The sequence below is a fragment of the Cervus canadensis genome, chromosome 10 (genome assembly GCF_019320065.1).
Source record: "Cervus canadensis isolate Bull #8, Minnesota chromosome 10, ASM1932006v1, whole genome shotgun sequence".
NCBI classification, from domain to species: domain Eukaryota; kingdom Metazoa; phylum Chordata; class Mammalia; order Artiodactyla; family Cervidae; genus Cervus; species Cervus canadensis.
Genome location: NC_057395.1, coordinates 33224865 through 33238141, shown reverse-complemented (window position 1 = coordinate 33238141; position 13277 = coordinate 33224865). Strand labels below are relative to the sequence as shown.

Sequence of the window (13277 nt, the reverse complement as noted above, 5' to 3'; positions counted from 1 at the left end):
GTGGCTATTTCCTTCCCCATTTTAGGGAAGTTTTCAGCTATTATCTCCTCGAGTATTTTCTCATGGCCTTTCTTTTTGTCTTCTTCTTCTGGGACTCCTATGATTCGAATGTTGGGGCGTTTCACAGTGTCCCAGAGTTCCCTGAGGTTGTCCTCATTTCTTTGGATCCTTTTTTCTTTTTTCCTCTCTGCTTCATTTATTTCCACCATTTTATCTTCTACCTCACTTATCCTATCTTCTGCCTCCGTTATTCTACTCTTGGTTCCCTCCAAAGTGTTTTTGATCTCATTCATTGCATTATTCATTTTTAATTGACTCTTTTTTTATTTCTTCTAGGTCTTTATTAAACAGTTCTTGAATCTTTTCAATCTTTGTTTCCAGGCTATTTATCTGTAACTCCATTTTGTTTTCAAGATTTTGGATCATTTTTATTATCATTATTCTAAATTCTTTTTCAGGTAGATTCCCTATCTCCTCCTCTTTTGTTTGACTTGGTGGGCATTTTTCATGTTCCTTTACCTGTTGGGTATTTCTTTGCCTTTTCATCTTGTTTAGATTGCTGTATCTGGAGTGGGCTTTCTGTATTCTGGAGGTCTGTGGTTCCTTTTTGTTGTGGAGGATTAACCCAGTGGGTGGGGTTAGACGATTGGCTTGTCAAGATTTCCTGGTTAGGGGAGCTTGCGTCAGTGTTCTGGTGCGTGGAACTTGATTTCTTCTCTTTGGAGAGCAATGGAGTGCCCAGTAATGAGTTCTGAGATGGGTCTATGTGTTAGGTGTGACCTTGGGCAGCCTGTATGTTGATGTTCAGGGCTATGTTCCTGCGTTGCTGGAGAATTTGCGTGGTATGTCTTGCTCTAAAACTTATTGGCTCTTGGGTGGTGGTTGGTTTCAGTGTAGGTATGAAGGCTTTTGGACAGTCACTTATTACTTAAAGTTCCATGTAGTCAGGAGTTTTCTGGTGTTCTCAGGTTTTGGGCTTAAGTCTCCTGCCTCTGGATTTCAGTTTTATTCCTCCTGTAGTCTCAGGACTTCTCCAACTATACAGCCCTCCTTTCGAAGACAATGGGCTGCTTTTCTGGGCGCCTGATGACCTCAGCTAGCGATCAGAAGTTGTTTTGCGAAGTTTGCTCTGCGTTCAGTTATTCTTTTGATGAATTTGTAGGAGAGAAAGTGGTCTCCCCGTCCTACTCCTCCGCCATCTTGTCTCTATCCACCAATTTTATGTTTTATAGTTGCTCCCTCTCAAGGAGGGCTCCAACACCGGTCTTCCTGCAGGGCGTCACTCGCACCAATAGACAGATTTCGGTTCAGAAGCCAAGAACAGTTCTGCTCTTTGATCTAAGGACGGAGACCTGCGAGCTCAGGCTCTGATGCACACGGTTCCCCCGCAGGTGGTCTGCTTTCCCGGCTTCTCCTCCGCGTGGAGGGGGCGGAGCTCCCAGGTGCGCAGTGGAGCGGCCGCTTATGGTCTTCTTATGCTTATGGTCACCAAGTGTCTTCCCACTGAAGATCAGAGTGATATTTTGATCTACTGCAGTGAGGTGATACGCAGAGCTCTACTGACACAGATATGTGCCCAGTTAGAAGCACTTCTATTCCACTCTTCATGGTAGAAGTCCCTTACCTGTGTATAAGCTTCACTGTTACAGACAGGTTTCTCACTAGCAGCACTTTAGCATTTGGGGTGGGATCGTTCTTGTGGTGGGAGGGCAGGGGGCCGGGGTGGCTGCCCTGAGCCTTATAGCATATTTAGCAGTATCCATCTACCCCCTCCATGCCAGTGGCACACCCCAACATGACAGCAAAAAAAAAAAAAAAAGTCTTCAGATATTGCCAGATGTCAATCAGAAGACAAAATTGCCAGATGTCAATCAGAAGGCAAAATTGTCTCCTATTTATAATCATGGAATTAAAGGAGTCATTTTATAAGAAAGAAAATTCTGGATTGTTTCAAAGTTGGATTTGCCTCTTGTGAAGGTCCACCTGTTTCCTCATACCTGTGCTTACTTTGTAACTAGGGTGAAAGTAACCTTCAGGAAACCGAGTTAAATAGTGACTTATCAAAATGACTGTTGATTTTAATTTCTGTGTAAATTGCATGAATCTTCCTCACATTTTTGTGTGATCATTTACATTGCTTCCGATTATTATTTATGTTGCTTCTGGTTGTTCCCTGCCCTGAACAGCTCACTCCACAGTAACGGGAAGCTGTGTCAATGACGGCGTGCACATCATCAGGGGTTACAACTTGTCTTCCACGCCTTTAGCGACCCTGTGTGGGGAGGACAACCTGTCCCCTCTCACCGTCTCTGGTCCAGTGCTGCTGAACTTCTACTCGAACGCACACACCACGGACTTGGGATTCAAATTTTCCTATAGGATAACTTGTGAGTGACTGTAATGATGTAGTTTGGAATTTTCTTTTTTTTCTTGAGCAGTTTCCACAGGAGATTTAATTGTGAGTCATACATGACCAACTTGAAGATTCAGAGACTTTAAGGGAAAAAGTTATTAATTAGATACATGGTCTAAAAATACTTAGGTATTTTCCTTTTTCAAATGGGCAGGCCTTTTTCATAAACTTTGACAGAACTACTCTTTGAAAATCAAATGGAAGATAGAGATTTATTTTTGATCATTTAAGTTAGAATGAACAGCCACCTTAATTGTTTGTATGTAGCATAAAGTAAGTTTTTTGACTTTCACTCTGCTGAAAGGCAATGCTTTATAAATTTAGAAAAAAATGTAAGGGATGTTTTTATAGTCTTCTGGTACGAAAGAATTTTGTTTTTGTTTTTTTTTTAGCAATATATGAAAAGCACAAGTAAACAAAAAGATTGATGAATTCAGCTATGTGATAATTTACAACTTCTCTATATCAAAGGCAAGATGAGAAGTCACAGATTGGACAAAGATCTTTGTAGCTACCAAGATCTTTTCAGTTTTTGGTAGACAGCTTGATCAATGTTTGTTTGAAAATCATAAGACTCCACTTCCCTGTTTTGAATGGCCTTTTCCTCTCCTGCAATAAACTTGGTTGGTTTGCTAACAGCAAATTTTTTCCCCCATGTCATCCCAACTCCAATAATAACATGGGCCAGAAAAAGATCTTGCAGAATGTTTGTTTGATCTTTACTTGACGAAACCCATTGCTAAAGGTAGAAAGTCAAATCATTTTCTTTAAAAAAAATTATTGTTCCCATCCACAGAGGAGACTGAAAATGTTTATTTACTCATGAAGAAGGCCTTCGCAATGTGTCCACATTAGCTGCCACCCAAGTCCTGACCCCATTTGTGATGTATGATTTTATGTGGCTCTGGGGTTCTGTTGGCATAAACAGAATAGAATCATGAACATTCCTTCTCCCAGTTGTCTCCTGAGTAAGGATAAGGGGTGGTTTGTTTGATTTTTTTGCTTCAGCTAGTGTTATGGAGAGTTTCCTCCCTGCTTTATACTCTTTTAGTCTTTAATCCCTCATTTTCCTAAAACACTGTGTGAAGGGTTCATGTTATCTATTTTGAGAGTCTCATTTAAAGAGGGTTATTGATATTGAAATTTCATATCCTGACAATGGAAAAATTTAGGAGTTATTTAGGCATAGTTTTCAGAGACCACATAATTGTGTACAAGATGAAATAGAATAATGGCTACACAAATCTAACATTTAACTCACTGCAAATGTACCCAGAGGTCTCAGCACATGAATACTTATGGGCATAGAGGATAACTTTCTCTGCAAGGTAGACTCAGCTGAGACAAAATAAACAAACAGCAAGTAAATAAATAACCTTTATAATCTTAAATGGGAGCCACTATTTGGTTATCATTTCTAACAGATGTAAATGGAACACATCCATTGACAGTATATCATCAAAGTATAGTAACCTTACTATAATTTTAGAATCACAATATGTAATAAATATAAACCTTTCTTGCTGTAGTGAGAATAGGGCACTTTCCATCACTGGGTAATGCAAGTTCATCCTTCTTACATGCAAGGTCAAACAAATAAAAATTCTATGTTTTTTTACAATGGAATTTCATTCCATTTTTACAGGTGTTGTTTTATTGCCTAGTATGAATAACTAAGGGTTGTGGCCTATTAATTGCTGGCCTCAGGGCAAGAGATAGGCCTGTTTCTTCAGTAAAACTTGTGTGAATATGGTCCTTACCAGTCTCAGGACTAGCTAGAGATACACAGGACCCAAGAGTTATGCATGTGAGCCCAAGAAGGAAACTTAACTCCATTATTCCAAAAGTGATTTCTGGAACATCACCTTATAATAGTCTATCATGGACATAGGAGACTCCAATCTGTATTATTTAAGATGTTTAGATCATAGTCCTTCCTGGGTTCATAAGCCCACAATGTGCCTTGCATTCAGCACACCTTTTCTAAACTTCCAGCCATCACTGTCATCTCTCTGAATCTGTCACTTCAACATAGAGGAAGGACGGTTCTATTCCAACACATGGGACCTTCTCTCTCATTACCTTCACACTGGCCATTATTTTGGACTCAGACTTATTCCATTCCAAGAGGTGCCTTGAAGCATTCTTCCCTGCTTCTTACTGTTTCTTCCCTTCATGGCAGTGGAAAAGCATGAATTATTTGTAAACACAATAAAGGGAGGTTTATATTGCTCTAAGACAAATGATTATCGTCTCTCTTGGGGGTAACATAGTAAAGAATGTCTGACAATGACTTTCCTCTGCTTCGAATCGTAATCATTCTCTGCATATCCCCCACTTCTGTCCCAGCCTGCGGTGGTGTGTTCAATCTCTCCACTGGAGTCATCAAGAGTCCTTCGTATACCTATTCCAACTACCCTGACAACATGCACTGTCTTTACACCATCACTGTCAGGAGCGACAGAGTCATCCAGCTCAAGTACGTAAGACACATTACTTTCTTGAGAAAACTGTTTCAGCTCTGTTTATAGAGAAGATATTCCTTTAATGATGCAGAGTATTGATGCTCATTAGAGGTACATATGAGAATCTGGAGGAAGAGAAAGCAAGTCTGTGGTGTGGTCCTGGTAGCCTAGGACATGGTCTCCCTACCCTCCACACAAACCAGTGGTCATGCAGGGAAAAACAGGCACTCCACCAGCTCAAACAATTGTTGGAGTTTTCCAACCATTTTAAAGGAGTTTATATAATGGGGTGCAATGTTATAAGCCTATCTCAAAGGTTGTGGGGAGGACAAGAGAAAGCAATTTTCATTTTAGAGACACATATAATGCACGAAGAACTTTAATGACCACTTGCACCATTCTCTTAGTTCTTCATACAATCAGATGAGGTATATATTATTAATCTCACTGTACTGAAGAGAAAACTGAAGCTCAGAGTATCACATAACTTTCCCAAAGTGATATGCTATTAAATGAAAAGTCAAAAAAATCCTTATCTGATTTCCTCCCCAAATCATGTCCTTTATCCTTCCATATGCTCTCTCTCAAAAGGTAAATTTTCTAACTACTTAAGAAATTCATTTTATTCCTGTTTCAGAATATTTCTAAACTGGTCCTTGACAAGGTATCTTATATCATCAGTGAATTCTCCCCTGATCCTGCCTACTTCCAACAAGACTGATTAAGGGAAACTAACCTGCAGTTCTCCAAGTGATAAAGTTCACAATTGTTGTCATCCAAGATGATGTATTTCTAACTCCTGTATTTCAGTGATATATAGCATGTGGTGGAAAACTCTGAAAGTTGCTGTAGTTTATGGCAATATAGAATTTTTTATAGACGCTTAATGGGCTAGGACTCCTCCTACCTCCGTTCTTCCTATGTGACTATGATCACATTCTCTCCCCCAAGTCATAAACTCTCTGCAGTTTACCTCCAGAGACTCACATATCAAATGGGTCCTTGGACTGTAAGACAGGTCTCATCAGGTTTGATTCCTATAACAGACGGGGAGGGGCTACAGGCTGAATCCTGAACACTGCAGCTCCTACCTGAGACTGTTTAAGGACACCATGCCCCAGAGCCAAAAAAACTTTTAAGTCCTCAGAACAAAAGCATAAACAACAACTGCTAGATGGACAGGAGCAAGAGGCCTGTGAAGGGATCGCCTGCTCAGAATGGAAGCTTAAGGGATAGTTCTTGTCATTTGCCATCACGGCACAATATTTGATGCTCACACGTGTAGGATTATAGCATATGCTATAATATATATATATAGGACCCGGGGCTCACCATAGTCAAAGGTCAGGTCAGTATGTTTGGAAAACGATTTATTATATTCTTTCTAAGAAACTGCATTCTATGAAATAGATACGATTCTAGGTACCGCAGAAGTTGTAGACTGTAGTAAAACACAGATTTTTCAAGGCTCTCAAAATAGGCCAGCTTCATGAGGTTTTCGGGATTAACGGGTTTTTTCAGATAATTTCTGTGCTGTCATGGGAAAATGATGCAAACCCGAAAAAGCTTTGAATCCCTTCTGGAAATTCAGGTTTTTATCTTTCTTCATGGATGCATGTTGTGGAAAGTAAATGTATTGTCTATAGAAAATAAGAATGAAAGTATTTTCGGAAGTTATCTAGCAATTGTTTTGCCCTCTTCTATTACAGGAACATTAAATGTTGCACATGGTTAAAGAAAATTAAGAAACTTTTCATCTTGATCTTTATCATCAGTTTGAAAACATTCAGCCAACCAAAACATATTGTATCATTTTAACATATTGTATCATTTTTCTTAATCCTCTCTAATCATGAGATATTTAAAAAACTATTCCAGGTTATATGCTATTTATTACAGAGGCTTTGCCAACAAAGGTCCGTCTAATCAAGGCTATAGTTTTTCCTGTAGTCATGTATGGATGTGAGCGTTGGACTATAAAGAAAGCTGGGCGCCGAAGAATTGATGCTTTTCAGCTGTGGTGTTGGAGAAGACTCTTGAGAGTCCCTTGGACTGCAAGGAGATCCAACCAGTCTGTCCTAGATGAAGTCAGTCCTGAATATTCATTGGAAGGACTGATGTTGAAGCAGAAACTCCAATACTTTGGCCATCTGATTCGAAGAACTGACTCATTTGAAAAGACCCTGATGCTGGGAAAGATTGAAGGTGGGAAGAGAAGGGGACGACAGAGTATGAGATGATTGGATGGTATCAACAACTCAGTGGACATGAATTTGAGTAAACTCCTGGGGTTGGTGATTGACAGGAAGGCCTGGCGTGCTGCAGTCCACGGGGTCACAAAGAGTAGGACACGACTGAATAACTGAACTGAACAGAGGCTAGCAAAAAGACAAAAAAAACCCAAAAAAACTCACCAGAAAACAAAAACACCTGAGACAGAAGAACCTACCAAAATGATAGGATATCAAATAACTTAAACAGATTTTTTTTAAAAGCTATAATAAACCCATCATAATTCTTAAGAAAATCTAGGAGAATATATACATGAATAGTTGGTTCATTTTTCTGTACACCAGAAACTAACACAACTTTGTAAATCAACTATACTTCAATAAAAAAGAAAAGAAATACTATGTTAGGCAATAAAAAGAAAAGTCCAGTATGTATCTGTCAGGATAGGTCATAAGTGGTAACAAACAACCCCAAAGCACAGCGGCTTAACTCAGCAAGTTTCTTTCTCACTTGTATAAGTATGTCCAGAGTGGTCTGGCAAGGAATCACCTCCTAACATGATCATTCAGCCACCCAGGTTGATGAAAACCCATTTTACATTTGCTTCCATGATCATCACTGCAGTGGAAGGCAGTGTGCAAATTGAGTAGTACTTAAAACTTCTTCCAAAAGGAATATGCATGACAACTGTTTATATTTCTGGGGCCAAAGTATCTCTTAGGGCCAAGTCAGACCTCTAGGGTCTGTCACAAAAAGACAGTCCTAATAAATGTCAGGAAGGTCCAGAGCTGGGATGAGTGGTAACCTGCCCATGATGACTACAGTGATCTGAAGTGTGAATTACTGCTTACCACAGTAAAGTGAGATGCAAGAGAATTTAATTCATTTTTTTCATACCATTGGTTTCTTATATTTTTTTTTCTGAGGAATAACTTATTTCATATTCCTGGTTTTCAAAATCACAGAAATAATAATCTTTTGTTGGGTCTTTCCTTCTTCTTTTCTTTCTTTCTTTCTTTTTTTTTTTTTTAGCATCTTCTTTATGCCAGGTACCCTAGTTTGGTTTTAGTTACATATAGCTTCATTTAACCTTAGAATAAAGTCCATTTTAAAAGAAACAGAGTGTAAGAATGAAAATGAAGCTCTGTTTCTAAAACCAGCATTTCTTCCACTCTGTTATATTAGCATCCTTCCCATAAATAAAGAATAGGATAACAGTACCACTTGATGTCACAAAAGTAACAAGGGAGCAGAGTAAATACCATATTTTTAATGAGACTGGGAAGCTGACGTGTTGCTCAAATGATAAATGAGTATCAGTTCAGCTTGTCAAAGCTTAATGTCAAAGAGACTTAATATGTCCTTGACCATAAAATCCTGGAAGGCCAGAGCTGTGTCTTACTCATCTGTATATTCCAAAAGCTTATCATCAGTTCAGTTCAGTTCAGTCACTCAGTTGTGTCCAACTATTTGCGATCCCATGTACCGTAGCATGCCAGGCCTCCCTGTCCATCGCCAACTTCAGGAGCTTACTCAGACTCATGTCCACTGAGTCGGTGATACCATCCAACCATCTCATCCTCTGTCGTCCCCTTCTCCCACCTTCAGTCTTTCCCAGCATCAGGGTCTTTTCAAATGAGTCAGTTCTTCGCATCAGGTGGCCAAAATAGTGGAGTTTCCGCTTCAGCATTAGTCCTTCCAATGAATATTCAGGACTGATTTCCTTTAGGATGGACTTGTTGGATTTCCTTGCAGTCCAAGGGACTCTCAAGAATCTTCTCCAACACCACAGTTCAAAAGCATCAATTCTTCGGCACTCAGCTTTATAGTCTAACTCTCACATCTATACATGACTACTGGAAAAACCATAGCTTTGACTAGACAGACATTTGTTGGCAAAGTAATGTCTCTACTTTTTAATATGCTGTCTAGGTTGGTCATAACTTTATTTCCAAGGAGCAAGCGTCTTTTAATTTCATGGCTGTAGTCACCATCTGCAGTGATTTTGGAGCCCAAAAACATAAAGTCTTTCACTGTTCCCACTGTTTCCCCATCTATTTGCCATATTCTAGTCTCTCAAAAAATTTCCTCTAAACTTTTGAACTGATCAGTAAAATAGTATATTATTTCTAATGTTTCCTAGCAAGTGAATCATGGATGCTTTGTTAACCTTTGTCCTGTCTTTTTTTTTTTTTTTTAAGTAAGAGCTAAAGCTATAATTTAATGGAAGTACAAATGGAGAACATCATTATTAACAAGGTTCATTTCACAGGTTCAATGATTTTGATGTGGTTCCCTCGGCTTCCTGCTCTGAAGACTACTTGGCAGTTTACGATGGTTCTAACATCAGTGATCCCCTTCTTGGCCAATTCTGTGGCTCCAACCTTCCACCAAGTATTAAGAGCAGCAATAATACCATGTTCCTGGTGTTCAAGACAGATTCAATTCAAACAGCAAGAGGTTGGAGGATAACTTTCCGGCAGACATTGGGTAAGAATTTTGGACCTGTAAATCTGTTTTTTATAACTGTTACTGTTCTGCTTTAGTTTTTTTTCACCTGTCTAAAGTTGCTCTTCATTTAGGTTTAAAGGAATATGTCACATAAAATTTTGGTTTTAAAAATTACATATAAGGTATGTTGAGTGAAAAAAAAAGACTCAACAAATGTGTCTCTCTACTATTTAAAGATAAAGTCTGTTTACAGCACCATCTCAAATGAGACTTGAGTCTCATTATCACCCATGAAAATGGTGGGAGTTGAGCCTGTAGGTAGCAAGGGCTAGATTAAAAAAAAAAAAAAAAAAACGGCCTTGTGACCTGCGTTGACGTTATCCTTAAAATGGTGAGGAGCCTGGGAGAATTTTAAGTAATGCATGTCCAGACGCTGCTTCTAGAAAGATCATAGTGGTAGCAGGCTAGAGAAAGGTTTGGTGCTGTGTGCTTAACCGTTCAGTCGTGTCCAACTCTTTGCGACCCCATGGACTGTAGCCCACCAGGCTTCTCTGTCCATGGGATTCTCCAGGCAAGAATACTGGAGTGGGTAGACTATCACTCCTCAGGGGATCTTCCCAACTCGGGGATCGAACCCAGGTATCCCACATTGCAGGTGGATCTTTACCATGAGAACCACCAGGGAAGCCCAAGAATACTGGAGAGAGTAGCTTATTCCTTCTCCAGGGGAACTTCCCGACCCAGGAATCAAACCAGGGTCTCCTGCATTGCAGGCAGATTCCTTACCAACTGAGCTATCCAGGAAACCGAGAAAGGCTTGGAGGACTCATTAACCTCTAAAGGAAGAAGCTCATTACAGAATTCTAGATGAGGAAGGTTGAAGGCTCAAACTAACACAGGGGGAATAGAAACAGAAGGAAAGGTGAAAAATCTCAGAGATACTCAGAAGGTAGAATACTCTGGAAGTACAGTGTTGGAAACTTGATGCTTATTAGTGAGGACATATGAGTTGAGAATGACTTTTTGTGGGTGACTCGCTGGTTAGTAGGGGCTTCCCTAGTGGCTCAAAGGGCAAAGGATCTGCCTGCAATGTCGAAGACCCAGGTTTGATCCCTGGGTTGAGAAGATCCCCTGGAGGAGGGAATGACAATCCACTCCAGTATTCTTGCCTGAAGCCTGGCAGGCTCCTGGATGGAGGAGCCTGACAGGCTACAGTCCATGGGGTTGCAGAGAGTCAGACAAGATTAAGTGACGAACACTTTTACTTTCTTTCGCTGGTTAGTGGTGCCTTAGGAGGCTGAGGTTTAGGGAAGAAATATTATATTTGGTTTGGATCATTTTAGGTTGGAGGACCTATGAGATATCTAAATGGAGAAATACAGGAGGAAATTGAAGCTTGAGATGCAATTTGGGCACAAGGTAGTGATCAGGGAGCCATTGAAAGGTAAAAGAGAAATCCAGGTGAGAGGCTCAATCAAAAATAGCACCCCTGTAATAGCACTGCTTCTGAGAAATAATTATCTGTAAATATGAGCTTAGAACTTTTTTAAAAAAGCTTTTTCTTCTGTATTGAAAGTGTTAGTGGCTCAGTCGTATCCAACTCTTTGTGACTCCGTGAATGAAGCCCATCAGTTTCCTCCATCCATGGGATTTTCCAGGCAAGAATACTGAAGTGGCTTGCCATTCCCTTCTCCAGGGGATCTTCCTTACCCAGGGATTTAACCAAGGTCTCTTGCATTGCAGGCAGATTCTTTACTGTCTGAGCCACCAGGGAAACCCTATTTTGTATTGGGGCATAGCCCATTAACAATGTGGTGATAATTTTGGGTGAATAGTGAAGGGACTCAGTCATACATATACACGTATCCATTCTCTCCCAAACTTCCCTCCCATTTCACGCTGCCACATAACATTGAGCAGAGTTCCCTGTGCTACACAGTAGGTCCTTGTTGGTTATCCATTTTAGCTTAGAACTTTGTGTTCATTAAAATATAGAGTAGCTAACCTGTTCTCTGTTTGTCTGCACTTGTGGTATCAGTGGCACAGTCTAAGATCATTTATATCTGACCCTGGGAAGTGTTCTGATTCTTCACTTTGAATATAGAAGTGATCAATGTTTTAAAAACAAAAGCTCACAAAACAAATCACTTACTGTGACTACTCAGAGAGACCTGGGGCATTTTCTGCAAAAAGAATTCTACCTCAATATTCAAACTCTTTCTTTCTGTTTACCCCATGCTGTGCCAAACCTTCATGCCTCCGATAGCAATCAGAGCTTACCTTCACCTCCTTTACATTTGGTGTGTGATTTTTGTCATGCATTTCTCGAGGGAAGCAATTAGACATTTGTGTTTTGAAGGCTTCCCAATAAAATGCAAACATTGTGACAAATGGAATCAGAAAATCAGAAACTCTACTTGGCTGTATCAACAATAACTTGAAAGCAAGTGTTATGGGTAGACAGGGAGCATTCATAGCCTTAATAGACTTGCCTAAGTGAAATTGCATACAAAACATGGAAGGCTATTTTGAAAAAAATATATATATTTTCCTTTGGAGATTGTTTTACACAAAAGAACTCATCTATCCATGCCTTTAGCACAGACTTTAGAATCAAATGACATGTAATTGCATAGCTCATTCTACCCACTTTCAAATTGTTTTCCTTTTTCCTAATATGTTCTCACATGATCATTGAAGTCATCTTAAAGCATTCTACACGGTCGTCACCTGCGTGAAGCTTCCAACTTAGCCAGTGTTCCCTAACCTCATGAACTGTGATGTTTTTCTGAGCTACAAAAAGACATTTTGGGACTTCATGTGATTTTACTGAACTGAAGTAGCACAGAAGGAAAAATCGTACACTGTCAAAGCCCCTGCTTACCCGTAAACATTGGACACTTTCAGTCAATAACTCTTTTCCTCTGGTCACAGAGAAGAGGTTTACACGCAGAGAGCAGAAATGGGGTTTCATTCCTTACCAGCCATGTGCTACCCCTGCATGCCCATCACCTCTTCCTTTTTAAAAAATATTTATTTGGCTGCACTGGGCCTTAATTTTGTCACGTAGGCTCTTTAGTTGCAACATGCAGGATCTAGTTCCCTGACCAAGGATCAAACATGCACCCTCTGCATTGGTAGCACAGAATCTTAGCCACTGGACCACCAGGGAAGTTCCCATCTCACTTCTTGTTCATGTATAAATGCCATCAGCTACTTGGGAACATTTAAAGACTAATTTTAAGTTTTGCTTAGTGTTTTTTTTTTTTACCGAACACCTGAGTATTAAAATTTTGTACTGTTTTGATCTTAAAAACCTTTCAAGACCATACATATAAATTCACTATTTGCTCTGCATAGCTTTTCAGTTTGATTTGGTTTTTTGTTGTTTCTGGTGAGGAAAAGGGAGAGGAACCATAAAGGGTACGATGAATTCTAGGGTTTATAGGATATTTTCACTACAGGTCTAGATAAAAATCTTAAGCTTGGCTACTAAGATGCACTTTTCACCTCAGTGTCATCCATTTCAAACTGCCCTGAGCATCCTGTAAAGAGAGAAAAAATGACTTTATGGATGGGACAGCGAATTTTTGTTTCGAAAACTGTTGGTTTAGCCTGGAAAGCAGTGTTTTCCCTGAATAAATAACTGACGTGAAGTGGAGGCCAGTTTAGTTGGCACAGCTCAGTTTCGTTCATCTTGACCTAAACCCTAGAGT

General features: G+C 39.8%; 1 protein-coding gene across 4 annotated transcripts in view; it reads left to right on the top strand.

Moving 5' to 3' along the window:
* The window catches only part of CUBN (cubilin), a 281074-nt gene that overhangs the window by 226376 nt on the left and 41421 nt on the right, over positions 1–13277 (top strand). For all 4 annotated transcript variants that reach the window (XM_043478782.1, XM_043478781.1, XM_043478780.1 and 1 more), the window contains 3 exons: positions 2187–2387; positions 4763–4892; positions 9383–9600. In XM_043478782.1, the coding sequence (XP_043334717.1) occupies positions 2187–2387; positions 4763–4892; positions 9383–9600 (549 nt within the window). The remainder of the gene's footprint in view (positions 1–2186; positions 2388–4762; positions 4893–9382; positions 9601–13277) is intronic.